This window comes from Chlorocebus sabaeus, chromosome 17 (assembly GCF_047675955.1).
Source record: "Chlorocebus sabaeus isolate Y175 chromosome 17, mChlSab1.0.hap1, whole genome shotgun sequence".
In the NCBI taxonomy this organism is placed as follows: domain Eukaryota; kingdom Metazoa; phylum Chordata; class Mammalia; order Primates; family Cercopithecidae; genus Chlorocebus; species Chlorocebus sabaeus.
In genome coordinates, this window is record NC_132920.1 from 39,378,808 (window position 1) to 39,395,276 (window position 16,469).

Genomic DNA, 16,469 nt, shown 5'->3' on the forward strand with positions numbered 1-16,469 from the left:
GGGGGTGCTGACAAGACACTACTGCCTCAGCTCGCCCCGCTTCGCCCACTCAGCACTTATCCCCTTGGCGAGAGGCAGCCCTTCCACTCGCTGCTCCGAAGGGGGCAGGGATGCTGAGAAGAGAAGGGCACCCTTCCAAAGCTAACACTGTCAGGATGCATTCCACTGCCCGGGAGGTGAGAATTTTATTTGAACAGGAGTGATAGGGAAGGTAGGGGATGGACGTCTTTCTCCTCCAGAGAGTCTGTGAATAGGTGCCTACCTCCCTCCTGCACCGGGGGCATGAGAGGAGCAGGAATCTTGCATTAGACACAAAGGGTACCCAAGCCAAAGTAAACATCCATAAAGGGCCCCGCCCTGAGGTCCTTGGCATGCTACAGAATAACCTGTTCCAAACCATGTGGGCAAGACTAAAGCGATACCCTCCCAAGGTGCAGACCAGAGTCCAGCTAGAGGTTAACCCTAGGGAAACAGAGCGGGTGGATGTGACACAGCATGGGTTTAGCTGACTGGGAGGTCAGACAGAAACACAGCGAAGAGGCAATTAGATCTCCACTACCTGATTCTTCCTTGGGGGTTTTAGTCTCAGGGTCCCCTGACCACAGACCTGTCAAGCAGTAGGGGTTAGAAGCACTCAACAAAAGTCAGGGGCCTATTGGGGCTGTCCGGATAGGTGTGGGGGAGGGGCTGGGGATTGAGTTAACAGTCCCACCTCTGAGCTGTGGCACCCACTTATGTAGCCAAAATGTCAAACAAAACTATATATGGGGCTGGGCGTGGTGCCTCGCGCCTGTAATCCCAGCACCTTGGGAGGCCAAGGCGGCCAGATCACCTGAGGTCAGGAGTTGGAGACTGGCCTGGCCAACATGGCGAACCTGTGTCTCCACTAAAAATACAAAAAAAAATTGCCAAACGTGGTGGTGCACACCTGTAATCCAAGCTACTCAGGAGGCTGAGCCTGGAGAATCACTTGAACCTGGGAGGTGGAGGTTGCAGTGAGCTGAGATTGTACCACTGCACCCCAGCCTAGGTGACAGAGTGAGACTCCACCTCAAAACAAAATGCAACAAAAAAACTATATATGGTCGATGTGGTCAGGAAACAGCAGTAATTTGGGGTCAGAACCCAGAAGACTGAACAGTGCAGAGCCGGGCAGCAAAGGGGGGCCAGCTAACACCTGCACGGGGCACTTCCTGGGTGCTGAGAGTGAGGTGTGTGTGGAAAACCCAGTCTCAAGGAGTAGCTTGTAGCCTAGCAAGATTCGAAAGACTGGCAGCAATTTAGGACACGACAGCCTCTACGCAAAGCTCTGGCTCTGGACTCAGAGGGCCTGGGTTCAAGCCACTAAGTAGCTCTGTGACCTCGACTAAGTTACCCTCTGCCTCAGTTGCCTTGCAAAATTAGGTTCCCCACAGTGCCTGTCACTTAGCGTTGTTGGGAAATCGAGACAATGTAGGCCACGGCAGCTCCCATTATGGCTGACATGCGGGACTGGTGTGACTCTCCTTGCTACCACCTCCCAAAGTCCTTTCTGTCATCAGTGGATACGAACGTCGAGTTCTTTGTAAAAGTTGAAACTCACTGCCAGGTGCGGTGGCTCACGCCTGTAATCCCAGCACTTTGGGAGGCCAAGGTACGCAGATCACCTGAGGTTGGGAGTTCGAGACCAGCCTGACCAACATGGAGAAACCCTGTCTCTACTAAAAATACAAAATTAGCTGGGTGTGGTGGCGCATGCCTGTAATCCCAGCTACTTCTCTGGAGGCTGAGGCGGGAGAATCGCTTAAACCCGGGAGGCGGGAGATTGCAGTGAGCATACCATTGTACTCTAGCCTGGGCAACAAGAGCAAAACTCCATTTCAAAAAACAAACAAACAAACAAAAACACTATTCGTGTGCAGGGGTGTAGAATGAATCTCCTCCATTAGGAGCTGGACCCTGGAGTTTCCTGTCTGTAGTGTGGCTGACTGGGATCAACGGCAGGGGTCCAGAAAGAGGCGGGAACACACAAGCAGGAGAGTTCAAATCACTCAGGGCCACAGCCAGGGCTTTGGTTTAGTCTAAGAACTAAAGAGGAGATGCTGGAGGGTCTTCTGAGTTTTGAGATCACGATCTCACTATCAGGATCCCTGACTGCTGGGGCAGTGATCTGATGGAAACCCTACTAGGAGATGTGGCAATCACCTTTCTTTGGGGCACAGCTTCCAAGAAGCCTTCCCTAATTGCCCCACTTAGCTCTAATTGCTCCTTTATTGTACTTCCCCCACCCCTGGTGAGCAGAGTAACCTTGGGCAAGTTACATAACCTCCCAAGGTCTGGGCCTTGACTCAGGAGGCTGGAGGCCAGTTAAATAACCACTAAGCTCCCTCGGCCTCACATTTTATGACTTGCTGCCACGAGTGGTGCCCAGAGCATGAGCCACCCCCTGCCAACCTCCAAGACAGGCTGGAGAAACCAGCCAACAGCTCCTTAGGTGCAGACGCAGGAGGAGCAAAGTCCAGGGCTGGAGAGACTCCCCGGGGAGCAGGCAGGCAGCAGATCCTTTCTGCCTGAGGCCCTGGCTGGCCCAGAAAAACATCCTCCTTTCCCAGCCTGGGGTTCAACACAATTTCAACTTTGGCCTCTTATCTGGGAAACTAGTGGGAGGGGAAGCTGGTGCTCAAGATCACAGGAAGGGGTGTGTTGGGGCAGGTTAGGAAATCAGGTAGGCCAGTTTAGTGTAAGTAGAAGTAGTCTGAACCCCAAAATACCATCAAGAGTTTTTTCGACTTAAAGGCCTTTTTTTTGAGATGGAGTCTAGCTCTGTCACCCAGGCTAGAGTGCAGTGGCGTAATTTTGGCTCACTGCCACCTCCGCCTCCCAGGTTCAAGCGATTCTCCTGCCTCAGTCTCCTGAGTAGCTGGGAGTACAGGTGCCCGCCACCACGTCCAGCTAATTTTTGTATTTTTAGTAGAGACAGGGTTTCACTGTGTTGGCCAGGCTGGTCTTGAACTCCTGACCTCCTGATCCACCCACTCAGGCCTCCCAAAGTGCTGGGATTACAAGCGTGAGCCACTGTGCCCAGCCTAAAGGCCATTTTAAAAGGGATTAGAAATAAAGTAAGAATGGCCCAGGGACGAAAGGCCTGGATCTGGGTAGGCTGTGCTGTTAGAGTAATCTGAACTTGGTTCTAGAGACTGTTCTGCCCCCAGCTAATCCTCACCAGGCCTTGGCATCCCCATCCAGCAAAGGAGATGACATCCATTTGGCTGCCAGACCTCCCAGAGTCAGGCCCACAAAGTCATAGAAGGAAGGTCTCAGAAGAATGGGTCCGCAGAGACCCGTGGGAAGGGCAGGCTGGGGTGCACATGAGCACAGTCTGTGTAGCTGCACGCGTCTTAGAGGACTGGGTGGTGTACCTGGTGCTGCTGGCAACACCCCGCAAATACTTTTGCTCCTTCCCCCTGGAGTGGTGCAGGCTCCAGTCATGCCAAAGGTGCCCCCAGCTAGGGAGCTGCCCTTCTCCACTGCAAACACTGTGGGCCTCCCCGCCAACTCCGCTTCTCAGAAGCCTCTGAAGATCAAAGAAGTCTCCACAAGGAAGGGGCCAGGAGGTGTTTTTCTCCTACCCCAGCTCATCCACTTGCCCTCTTGGTTTCCACAGAGAGGCAGGGACCAGGGCTCATTCTCTTGGAGCAGTCCTTCAACAGGTCTGGGCACACAGTATGTGCTTAGTAAAATATCTGCTGAATGAGGAACTGGATGGTTTGCTCTGTCTCAAGTTCCTTGAAAGCAAAAACCACGGCTCCCCTCCAGCACCAAGGGCAGACCTGCTCAATATGCTCTTGCTGACCTCTGCTGCCTGGGCCTTATTTCACAGGGGAAAGGAATTTGGGAAAAGTTGATGGAACAAGGGATGGGGGTAGGGGAAGAAGAAGAGGGGGCTCCTGGAGATAAACAGACTCAGGCAGGGAGAGCAGTTTATTCCGTAAAGTCCCTCCATCAAAGGGGAGAGGATAACAATAAGCTGGTCTTGAAGGCTGCCTCCAGCTGGAAGCTGCACTGAGTGAGTCTTACAGGCATTTCCTCTTGCAAGGTGGGTATAATTAGTTCCATTTTCAGATGATGCAATGGGCTCAAGGCCTCACAATTTGTAAAGGCAGAGAGGTGGTATTAAATCCCAGGTGTGACTTGAATGCTGGTCCTTAACCAGGTTCCACTCCAGCCCGGGCAACAGAGTGAGACTCTGTTTCAAAAAATAATAATAAAAAAATAAAATAATGGCACCCCTACTCCTTCCACGACTTAGAGCCTGTGAGACCAAGGACCAGAGTCTGGGCCTGGGGCACCTGGCTTCATTCACTCTGCTGTGACCTTGCAAGAGGCTTGGCTACACTGACTAGACTTCCAACCAAAAGGGACACACAGCTTTTGGCATCCCCCTGAGCTGAGCACAGCGCCGGACAGACGGACACAACAAACGGAGCAGGACTGAAATCCACACACTCACTGAGCATCCTGAGAGCCAGGCCTGGCAACACAGGCCCAGGGCTGGGAAGACATGGCCACTGCCCACGAAGGTTGCAAATGGTCTAGCTGGACCTAACTAGCACTCTAAGCCTTTTTGAATGAATGGATGAGTCCAGAAAGGGAAAATCTGGCCAGAGGCACACAGCATAAATCAGTTTACAGGTAAAAGTAGAACCCAGGTTAGAATCAGTTTTTTCCTACACAGTAGTTCAGATGAGGGTTCCTTATCCCTAGCCCCAAGCACGGAAGCACTCGGACAAATGGAAGGGGGCTCTGCTGTGTCCTCCCCACCCAATGTGGCCCACAAGGCCCCTGGCAACCCTATAGGACTGGAGACTACACCACTGAGCAAAGCAGGTCCTGCTACCAGCTGCCCTGCACAGCTTCTCTCCCAGACTCAGGGGACCAGCATCCCCGCTCACAGGAGAGGCCCAGCTAAGCAGCTGCAGCCAGATTACAGTGGGGCACGAGAGGTGACAACAGTCATAAGTACACATCCCTGCCTAAATATTTCAGCAGGAAACCCAAATATTTAGATGGAGGAGAGGAAAAAGAATGCACATTTCAAAGCCAATCGAAGATGAGAGGGGAGGCGGGTAGTGTCTGCCCCGAGTGAGGGCCCAGCTCTGATCCCAGACCCTGGGTAACCATCAGCCAGGGAGAACACCCGTGAGACCATCTGGTCCCAGGAATTCTCCAGAAAAGTTTTAACCAAGGCCTGGGACAAGCCAGGACTGAGCAGAGCCCTGCTAGAACAGAGAAAGAAGGAAACCATCCCTATTTTTAGGTGTTGACCATCAACAGTTTTAGGTGGTTAATTTGCAGGAAATAGAAAACAGTGGGTGACTGACTCCACTAGGGGAAACTTGATGGGTTTTATCATCTTCCCTTGTCCCCATCCCCAGATTAGGAGCTCACTGCATGGTGGGTCCTGCAGGGTGGTGTCAGGGACAGAGTACACAGAGGAACTGGGTACAGGAACAGCTAATACGTAGCCGGTCACCTGTTACCTGTGCCAAACATGCTAACATGTTAACATAGATTCTATGGGCACGAGGGACATACTGTACTATTATCCCATTTCGCAGATGAGATGACTTGCTCAATGAGGTCACACAGCTCAGTATCCTGAACTCTTAGCGCCATGCACCCTAAGACTCTGAGGACACCACATATGCCCTGTACTTTCTTGCCTCTATGCTTTGCTCCCTGCTTTTCCCACCTTCAAGGTAGCGTCACACAGAAGAGAATAGTTCATAGTGTGAGCTCTGGGTTCAAAACCTCATCCTTCCACTTCTTAGCTACACAGCCTCAGACAAGTTATTCAACCTCTATGGTCCATTCTGTTGCTTCTACTGTGAGTCGAGCTGATCATGGCACCTACTGCAGAGGGTGGCTGCCATGACACAATGAGATGATGCACATCGGTGGCTCCCACAGCCTGGGGCCATGTAAGTGCTTGTAACTATTGGTTGACCAAGTCCGTCGCTCCCAGCCCCTGGCTCCACCTCCACTTATGGACAAGATCGAAGGCTCCGAGTCAACAAGGGGGATTGAATCTCAGTCCTCTACCCGGCAGTGTAGACCTAGGCAAGTCACCTGGCCTCTGGTTTCCTGTCCAATGGGAATAGCAATACCTAGCCCACAGAACTGGTTCAAGGAGACAGCTGGTAGGCACTCCACAGAATGCTCACAGGGCTACTGCCCATGCCACTCACCCTTCAAGCCTGCCTTCTTCTAAGTGCAGGAGTAAAAATTCATCTCTTGCCCTGGTGCACACCTGGAGCCCCCAGGTGCACTTACCAACATCAATCTGGTAACAGCTCCTTACTATTCTTCCTCCAGGTTAGGGGCCCCCTGAGGGCAGGGGCTGTGTTTTGTTTGGAGCCAGGTCTTCCACAGGCCAAAGAGTTTGGCTACAGGCCTCAGAAAACAGAAAATGAATCCCCCCAGCCCCTTCAACCTTTGCCCATCTCTCCAGCCTCTTCCATCTACAACCCACCACTGAGCACTCTGGACTGTTATTTCCTCTCATTTTATCACTGCAGCCCAATTATCTTTCCTCAGCTGCACCGAGCTCCAGAGGGTTAAAGACTCTCCAATATCTGAGGCTTCACCAAGCGCAGAAAGGATAGCCAGTAGGCAGGGCCCCTTCTGTGTTTCCAACTCCACGGTATCCAGGTCTCTGAGGTCCAGAGATTGGGATAACGGCTCACCAGAAACCTAGAGGCCTTAGGCAGCTGAACAGAGCTACAGCTGGAGCACACCACCCCCACTTCTACATAAAGGGTCAGCGAAGATGCAATCTGGGAAGGTCACCAAACGGGAGAGGGAATGTCTTTAGCTGGGCCAGGGACCCAGACCTGGACCTCCCAGTGGGGCTCAAACTAGAGTGTGAAGGTCAGTGGGTTTTTCTGGGGGCTGTAGGTTCTACGGGCTTTCTGGGAAAACCCACACTACATCACATCAGCAGGAGAGAGGAAGGAGGGGGTGTCCTTATCAGAACACCCACAGAGTGAAGGCATCAGCCCACAGAAAAGTCGTTAGAGTAGAATGTTCCACTTCTTTTACGCTGTAAATGGCTGTGGAGGAAACTTTCTGAAATGTTGTTCCCTCCCCTACTTGAAAAATGCAAAACTTCGATGGAGTTCAAATTCCTTGGCAACACAGAAGAGCTTAGTCATGTGACTCTCACCTCCCTGGCCTGTGGCTACAGCCTGGTGGGTCCATCCTGCAGAACACTTCCCCAAGGGCTACGGGCAAGAGACAGCCACCATCCCCATCCTGTTTCCAGTTCTTTAGAAGTTTGGTTGATACACACCCAGAAGTAGGATCACTGCATCACTCAGTAGTTTTATTTTTAATTGAAGAAACTCCATAGTATTTTTCACAGTGGTTGTACCACTGTGCAAAGCAAAAGAAAGACTACATGACTCCACTTAGGAGACATCTAAAGTAGTTAAGTTCACAGAAACAGAAAGTAGAATGGTGGTTACCAGGGGCTGGGTAGAGAGGGGGAAGAATTGTTGTTGAAGGGGGTATAATTTCAGTGTTGCAAAATGAAAAAGTTCTGGAGATCTGTTTCATAACTGTAAATTTACTTAATACTGCTGAGCTGGGCTTTTAAACGTGGCTAAAATGGTAAATTATATGTTTCTGTGTTTTTTGCATTTAAAAAATTCAGTTGACATTCCCTCTATTCTAGGAAGATCTTCCTGATTCTTTGTGATACCAATGAGATTCCCACCACACCTGTGCAGGGACCGTTCCATTGCAGCATAGGAATATCTGGGCGTAGCAGAAATGGCAGCTAACACTTAGCATTTATGACGTGCCACACACTATTCTAAGCAAACTATGGCGTGGCTTCAGAGGCCACTCCCACAACCATCAGGCATACTGCTTGGATGGTGATTCCTTCAGCAACACCACCAAGGCCCTACAGTGGCAGCTGGAGAAAGATCCCTAATGAGGGCAGCACATCCTCTCTCCATGTACAGCCATCCTTGGGAAGAACGGAACAGGCAAGGGCTCTTCTGCATTATTCCAGAGGTCCCTGGGGACTCAACGAAATTTCAAAGAGATTTGCTTCCATCTTCTCCAATCCCTAAAAGGAATATTGGAAGGAGACAAACCTATTTCGTGTGCTTTCCTGTGGTCTCCTACCTCACTTCTCTGTACCACCCCAGTTCTGGCCAACTGGTTCTTGCAGCACCATGCAAATACAGCATCCCAATTTGGACAAAGACTGTCTTGGAGGCTCCACTCAGGGGTCTGGCTCCTCTGCTCCCCAAAACCTTGCACTTCTCTCCCTCTTCCCACCACCACCAACCACACACACAGTTCAGAGGCTGAGCCCAATCTGCTAGCAAACAGCCAAGTTCAAGATGAAAGCCTTTGGCCCAAGGTCAGGGCCAGTCAAGCACAACATCCAAAACCGGGGGATTGTGTTTCTTTTAAACGCCAGACTATAAATAGGGCAAAACCCCAGGAAAATATTTAAAAGCAACAATCATCACCTCCTTTGCATCCCCCACCCCCACTGGAAACTTTCAACACTTGCTAATTTCTGCCCTCCGTAATTCTCTATTACTGTGCCATCTGTAATCATCCTAAGGGTTCTAGTAAAACTCTCAAAGCAATTTAATAAACATTCACTTTCACTGTTAAAAAATTCTGACCAGAGCAGTTAACTAAGGCAGACTAAGGCTTTTTTTTTTTTGGCTGTCCTCAACTTTCGAGTGGAACATAAATAAGAAACAAGCCATTAGGAAGGGACCTCTTCAATTTCCTCTCAAAAAACCAGCTTATCCACTTTCCACTTCTGCAGTTCTAGCCAGTAAGAACTCAAGCTCGGACCCAAGGATGTGGAGGCCTCCAAGATCCTCCCTAACCAAAAGAGCTATTGTGTTCCCTTTACTTACAAAGGCAGTGAAGTGGACCAGTGCATTTTACAATTTCCAACAAGGCTTGAGACAAAGAGGGTGTTCATAGTAACCCTCAGCTTTCCAAAAAATTCAACGTACCCCATTCTAAATATTTTGGTCACATGTAATTTTGTCATATATTCCATGTTTTTATTTTTCAAATCTGGGGAGCAGGACTGGTGTTAAAAGAGTGTCAGAACCTCAAAATTGGAACTAGCCTTACTACTTTGGACTGGAGTGTGTATAGACCAGTCCAAAGGGTTCAGAAAATGAAAGGAGGTACACGTGGAAAACCATAGAACACAAGAAAGCACTTTGGAGCTTAGGAAGGAAGGAGGCCAGTAGGATCCAAGAGGCTTCTGGGAACAGGTCAGCTATATGAGCAGTCAAGCAAAACCTGGACTTTGGTCTGGGATGCTAGACAGAGGGCAGGACCTAGGGCAACCCTACTCCACCCCCAGGAGACAAGGGACTCTCTAGAGCCACAGCAAGAAGCCCGCAGTCTGCCTTCCCCAGGCTAGGAGAAAGGGCCAGTCTCCGTCTTCTGCAGGAGTCTCTTCTCCCTTCCTTTCCCAGTTAGGTTTTTTTTCTTTCTTTCTTTCTTTCTTTTTTGAGACAAGGTCTTGCTCTGTCGCTCAGGCTGGAGTGCAGTAGTGCAATCCAGGCTAACTGCAGCTTTGACCTCCCAGGTTCCTAGCTGCTCTTTCTAATCCAGGACCCCACTCTGGCTTGAGATCATCTCCTGAGAGCCCTCCCTAACCCCTCAGGCTGGACCAGCCCCTCCGTAAGTGACCTCCTGAAAACCTCTGCGGTAGCCCACACCCACAGTCTTGTTCCCAGTGGGTTTATGTATCCTTTTGTCCAGCAGCTCTGAACCCAGCCTAATTCTTTGTATTCGGAGAGTCTTGCCCAGTGTCTGGCACATGGTGGATTAATAAATGCTTGCTAATTTCCACGTACTTTGAAACATGAAACTTAGATTTGAAACCTGACTCTGCTCTATGTGATCCCAGACAAGTTACGTCACCTTTTCCCCTAATTTTCCTCATTTATGGGGTGGTCTTCAAGATTAAATTAAAATAAGAATGTATATAAAATGCTTATTCAAAGTGGTCTGGCGCATGGTGGCTCTCAAATCCTTCCTGTTTCTGATCACTGCCCACCAGAGGCAGAAAGTTGAGAAGGGCTGTCACTCCTCCCCTTCAATCCCACCCCACTGTTTTTTGGTGGGGCGGGGGTTGGGGACTTCTGAAATGAGAAGTGCAGAGGGGTGGACTGATACATTACTTCAGTAACAGAGGCTGGGTCAGCCAGGCAACAACACAGGAGACGCCTATATGCCATTCCCTGTTCTAGGGGAAATAGAAAATAGAATTTTCCAGCAGATCAGCGTCCAGCTGAACCAATTTCCTAAGCTCAGTCACAGAGCAATAATCTTCACAGGCCCAAGAGGGAGGTGCAAGCTCCTGGGGCAGAATGCCTGGTCATTCCCCCTCCCCGTCCCGCCCCACGGGCTGTGCCTCCTGTGGTGTCCCTGTGGTCACTCTATCTTCTCTGGGCTTCAGCTTGCTTACTTGAATACATACTGAAATAAGGCAGGTAGGTAAAGCTGCCTTCCTCAATAAATGCTAGGGTCAGGAGACCTGTTCACTTTTTAGAGGCATCTTGCCTAATGTTTCTACTTTATTGGAGCCTCACCAAACACTCATTTTGCAGATGAGGAAAGGAAGGCAAAGTTAAGTTACACGGCTTGATGGATAAATGGCTGAGCCAGATAGCAAAACCAGCCCGTGCCCTCTCTCATAAAATGAGGATAACAGCACCCACAATGCCCAACACAGAGTAGGTTTGCTGTAAATGTTAACTTCCCTTATAAGAGTCTCTGCAATTTAGGAAGAGGTTTGGAGAATGAGTCACCAAAGATCTTGCTTGAGAGCAGGGGTTCAAGATGGTTCTGAAGGCAGGAAAGAGGACGATCACGTGGTTCCAGGCTGGCGGGTCACTGAGCACTTGAAAGTCAGTCTGCACCTCACTTCAACTACAGCGGAGGGAAGTACCTGACATTCGGCGGGTATTTCTAAAGAAAGGTGACTTAACTCCCTTTCTCACACATTTGAAAGAGCACACACAACTTCCAGGGTAAGAGAAACCCCAACCCAGACTGCACCCCATCTCTTCCAACAATCTTTGTCCTACCCCAGGAATTCCTAGCTAGGGGCTCCTTCATGATTCCAAGGTGATTCAGAACCAGCTAAAACACAGAGCCTCAGGTGGAAAATGCCCAAGCAGCCAGATGGGAAAGAAGATTTTTGAGTTTTCCTTTTTCCTCAAAACAATATCCTGAGGCCTGAGGCAGTACCCCAAGTCACAAGAAAGCAGAGCAAGGCAGATTTCTGCAGATTAAAACTGATGCCAGCAAATGCTTCCACTTGTCCATTTTCATTTCTTGGGTTTTTCCTATGATGGGAGGGGACTTCCCCAGTCGGGGTTGGTTTGGGAGTTTTTTTGGCCAGGGGTGAGGACAGGGCTCTTCTTGTTCAAGAACTAATCTATAATCGTCTCCAAAGCAGACTGGCTTGATGCCGAAATCCTTTTTCTAAAAATTACCTGCCTGTTACTTTTTTTTGGGGGGGGGGGGGGGAGGTAAATGTTGACAGATTTAACAGGATTGCTAAGAGGCATTTTGTTTGTTTAAATACCTTAAGAAGCCGTCTAGCCTCCAAAGCTATGACCACCAGCTGCACCCGGCTGCCTAACCCCTGGACCCACCCCACCACCACCCGTCACCCGCCTTTCCCTTCTCCTTGTGTTTTGAAGTTTATTTTCCCACATTTAGCCTTGAATTCTTTCCTTCCTTCCCCTGCAGTGCTAGAGCAACAGCTTAGAGGGAAACACTACGAGGGCAGCTCAAGGCTTTATCATCCTTGCCTGCCCTCTTCCCCCTCTAAACAAAGCCCTGTAACAAACTAAACAAAAACTTGTTCTCTAGAGGAATTGTTTCCTCAAGGGAAATCATAAAGTGACCCCCTCCCCATAACACCCCCCCCCCCCAGGGTAGATACCCATCAGAAGGAAGCTGTGTAGACTCTTCATGCCAGGACTCCTGCCGCTAGGAGGTAAACCAACCAACCACCTGCTTTAGCTTATCCTCCCCACCATCACCTCCCATCTGCCTCTACCCGAGAAACTGCTACAGGGCAAGAGACTCTCCACTAAAACCCAACACTAAGCCTGCTGGACTAAACCTCCCCTTCCACGGGACCCCTCAGAGGACAAGTCTCCCCACACGCCGCTGCCAGCAAACATCTATATGCTCATCTGTGTGATGCCCATCGATCTGGGGACAAGGTTTTGATGTTTTCCAAATGCTTCCAACCTAAAAGTGCACGGCAGAAATAAGGAATGAGGAGGATAGGCTCATTCCTATTTCTCACATGGGGAAACAGAGGCTGGAAAATGAGCGACAATTAGATAGGCATAAAGTATTGGGTGCTGCTATAGACTAAACGTTGCTCATCAGACCTCCTTTCTGGCATCTTTCACCCTAAGAGCAATAGAACACCTTGGACAATCTACCCCACTCCCCACCTGCTGCATTCTAGAACTTTTTCACCCAGGTCCTGGTCATTCCAACCGGGGGAGCGGGCCAAGAAGGGTTGGTGGATGAAGCTGAGCCCTCGAGAAACTGGTGTAGAGGGCCTCAGTCCCCAAATTGGCCCCAAAGTCTCAGCCAGGATAGGCAGCCCTTTTATCCTAAGTGAGGTCAATGTCACCCATTGGGCTGTGCACCAGAAGATAAGCGGTTCCCAATGCCAGCACGGAGGGAAGTCCCTCACCCACCCCAATTCCGCACACTCTCTCCTACCCACTCGCAAACGGACTACCCGGGTATTATTCGTTTGTGCAACCTGCTACTTTCACAAAGTTTTACTCCAAGCCCTTGAAGGATGTCTCCGAGAGATAAGCCTTCCCGGAAGCCTGAGCGCGTCCCCAGCATTCCAGGCACCACCCCTCATCCCGCGGGTTCGGGCCCCACAGAGCCCCCAGCTCCTCTCCAGAACCCTGCTGGGGGCGGGAAGATTTTGCCCTGGCTCGGGCTGGGGGACCCTCCCGCCGCTCTGCCGGGTTCACGTTTCTTAAGAAAAGCCTAGCAAGCTTGGCACTGGCCCTGGAGCGGGGAAGTGGAGACACGAGGGGATGGCACCAGGCTTGGTTCCCAGACTCCGGGAGCGTCTCCAGGGAAAGATAAACGCTTTTATCCGCCCCACAGCCTCTTTCCAAGGAGGGAGGTACCGTCACACCCACACTGAAACACTCTGGAGCCCAGTTCACCCGGGAATCAACTCCAATTTATCTCTGGCCAAACTAAGTTCCAAAGAGTCTCCGCGCTTGGGGGACCCCCCTGTCCCTCGGGTGAACGACGGATCCTCGAAGCCTGATCCATGACGAGACATGCTCTCTCATCACCCCCTGGACCTTCCACAGGGACTGAGGGTCACCCAAAGCTGTGAAGGGGTCTTCCTTTCAGCGCCCCCTAAAGTTTAAGCCAGCTTCAGATGTATATGGGGGTACAGGCGGCGACTGACCTCTAGTATCTTGTCCAGGCCCTCCTGACCCAGGCACGGGAACTCCTTGAGCAGATGCAGCTTCTGTGTGTAGTAGTTTTTCTTGGCCTCCTTCCAGTGCGGCTCCTCCAGCACTTCGAAGATCGCCGCCCCGATGGCCAGGTAGAAGATGATGGCCGAGGTAAGCAGAGGGCCCCGGTCCACCATGGCTCCCGAGCAGCCGCCTCCTAGAGAAAGCCTCTCCTAGCCCCAGCTGCTCCCAGTCCGCCCGCCCTCCAGCCTCTGAAAACAGCTGTTTGAATTTGGAGCTCCGCATGCGCAGTGCCCGGTACTCCCCCCAGCAAGCACCGCTCCCCGGACAAAGTTTCTCGGCCAAGTTGGCCAACGGAGCCCGGGGAGCTGCGTGGGGCCCCAGTCACGAGGCCCGGGGTGGGCGAAAACCAGGGGGGCTGAAGGGGCGCCCTGGACCGCGGATGCGTAAGGAGCGGGAGGAACACCAGACTGGACTCTGGGAAGACACGTGGACCGCTTCTCCACGCGCCGCTCCTCCGCGCTCCACTAGCTGTATGAGCCGCTCCCGCCTCCGCGCGCCTCTTTAACCAGCGCCCGGCGCGCTCTGCCCCCCTCCGGCTCCGGGCTCCGACCGGGGAGGAGCCCAGGCAGGCCCCGCCCCTTCCCCGCGCCAGCAGCCAGGCGAGCGCAGGAGCTAGCGCGAGGTGAGCGCTGGAAGAGGCTTCGCGCTCCCGGCGCTCCCGGGGTCAGCCGCCAGGGGAGGCTGCGCCGCCCGCCCAGACCTGCACGCCCCGCGGTGCCCGAGGGGTTGCGGTCTCGTGTTTGTTATTAGAGCTGGCGTGTTAACTAAAATGATTGTGACTGAGGTCAAGAGTTTATTGCTTTGGTTATTTTTATTGTAATTCTATTTTCGTTTACTGATGTTTCTTCCAAAAAAGTCTCATGCTCAGTCTCTCCGTGTCTCTCTTCCACACACTTTCCTATAAGCCTGAGGAAGGGGGTTAGAACGGGGCTGAAGAAGTTGTAGGGAGTCAGAGGACATCAGGAACTAATCCAGCCACCCACTCGTGATTCCTCCGTCTCACCCCGTTCTCACCTACCCAGGTGAGAACCTTGCATCTGGAAGGAGCAGGCAGCTCAATTCGTGGCACCCCTGTGCGCCCCCCCAATTACACAGTAACTCTACGGGAAATACTTGGCTTCCCTTCCCTTCCCTCCCCTCCCCTCCCCTCCCCTCCCCTCCCCTCCCCTCCCCCCTCCCCTCTATTTTTCTTTCTCCTTTATTTTTCTTTCCTTTTCTTTCAGACGGAGTCTCGCTCTGTCACCAGGCCGGAGTGCAATGGCGCGATCTCAGCTCACTGCAACCTCCACCTGCTGGGTTCAAGCAATTCTCCTGCCTCAGCCTCTCAAGAAGCTGGGACTACAGGTTCGCGCCATCACGCCCAGCTAATTTTTGTAGTTTTAGTAGAGACGGGGTTTCACCATGTTGGCCAGGCTGATCTCAATTCCTGACCTCAGGTGATCCGCCCGTCTCAGCCTCCCAAAGTGCTGGGATTACAGGCGTGAGCCACCACACCCGGCCCATTTTCATACATATGCTCCAGCTGATTTAAAATTCCATCCCCCTCCCCCCTCCTTATCTCCCTCTTTGGCTTTATGTTCTTCCTAGCACTAAATTCCCTCTGCTATATTATTTAACTATTTATTGTTTACTCTGTACTGTGCTCCCTCCCCACCACACACACACACACACACACACACACACACACACACACGGAAATGTCGGCTGGGGAGATGGAGAATCTGTCTTGTGTAATGATGTATCCACAGTGCTTGTTACATACATAGCAGACACTCAATAACCATGTGTGCAATGAAGGAGTGAATGAATTTGTTAAAAACAGGCGCCCAGGATATTTCTAACTCGCCTTGCTGCCATTCTGTGAGTTCTTGTAAACTCCAGGGAGTACTGCATCCCTTCCATGCATCATAAGCAGACCCCATTCGACCCACTTTGCAGTGAGGAAACAAACTCAGTGGGTTAGTTTGTTCAGTCTCTCAACCAGCACCAGTCAGAAGTTAGAGGTGAACCCTCCTTCCAGCGCTCTGTACCAGGGGCTAGCCCTGCCGTTCTCTGACCTCTGTAGGGGCAGGTACTGGAGTGGCCAGAGTCCCTGAGCTCTGTCCCCTGGCCAAGGCCTTCTCTTTCCAGCAAGAAGAAGGGGAATCATTTCTCACCTCCTACCCACCCTGTACCCAGGCCCCCAAGGTGTTCAAGGTGTACCCTGAACCCCAAGGTGTCAAGAGTTAAGACAGTTTTTACTTGGGGAGGGGAGTATCTGTAGCATCTCCAAATCTGGCTGGAGTGGAGGGGCTAGGGATACAGTTGGAAGCATTGATTTGATTTTGCTGATGTTTCTGTCTCTCCTTATGGCAACACGAGCATGTCCAGAGGAGAAGGTCAGAGCAGGAAGCTGGGGAGCCCCAGATTTCCTTATACTGCATCCCTGAGGCGTGCAGCGCCAGTCCCCTCAGGACCCCCGTGGCCAAGGATCACACTGGACAAGGCCCTGGAGGCATTTCTCTGTAACAAACCCACTCCCAGCACCAGGCCTCTCACCCAACCCAATATATCCATCTTCTCTAAACCTTGCTGACCTCCTGCCTACCCTGTCCCCGAGGCCGTGTCCTAAACCCCAGCTCTGCAGTCTCACTCTCCAGCCCTCAGCTGGGATGGAAACCAAGCATGGGTTCCGGATCCCCCCTCTCTGGATGGAGTTCACCCTCTTTGTGAGAGTTCAGGGCTGCAGTGTGAACGCTTCAGTGAGCATGAGGTGGGGGCAGTTTGAGAGGCCACAGGCCCTCTCTTTGTTTGGAAAATTCCCTACCATTCCTCTCCCACCTCCGGTCTGTGTTCTCTTCCTAAGAAAATAAAGGGCCTCTTCCTATTTCAGTC

General features: G+C 51.5%; 1 protein-coding gene across 1 annotated transcript in view; it reads right to left on the minus strand.

Annotated features, from left to right (window-relative positions):
• The window catches only part of KCNK5 (potassium two pore domain channel subfamily K member 5), a 40,059-nt gene extending 25,701 nt beyond the window's left edge, over positions 1-14,358 (minus strand). Inside the window, exon 1 of the mRNA XM_007972719.3 lies at positions 13,523-14,358. Coding sequence (XP_007970910.3) covers positions 13,523-13,708 — 186 coding nt within the window. The 5' untranslated portion in view covers positions 13,709-14,358. The remainder of the gene's footprint in view (positions 1-13,522) is intronic.
• Positions 14,359-16,469: the final 2,111 nt, after the last annotated feature.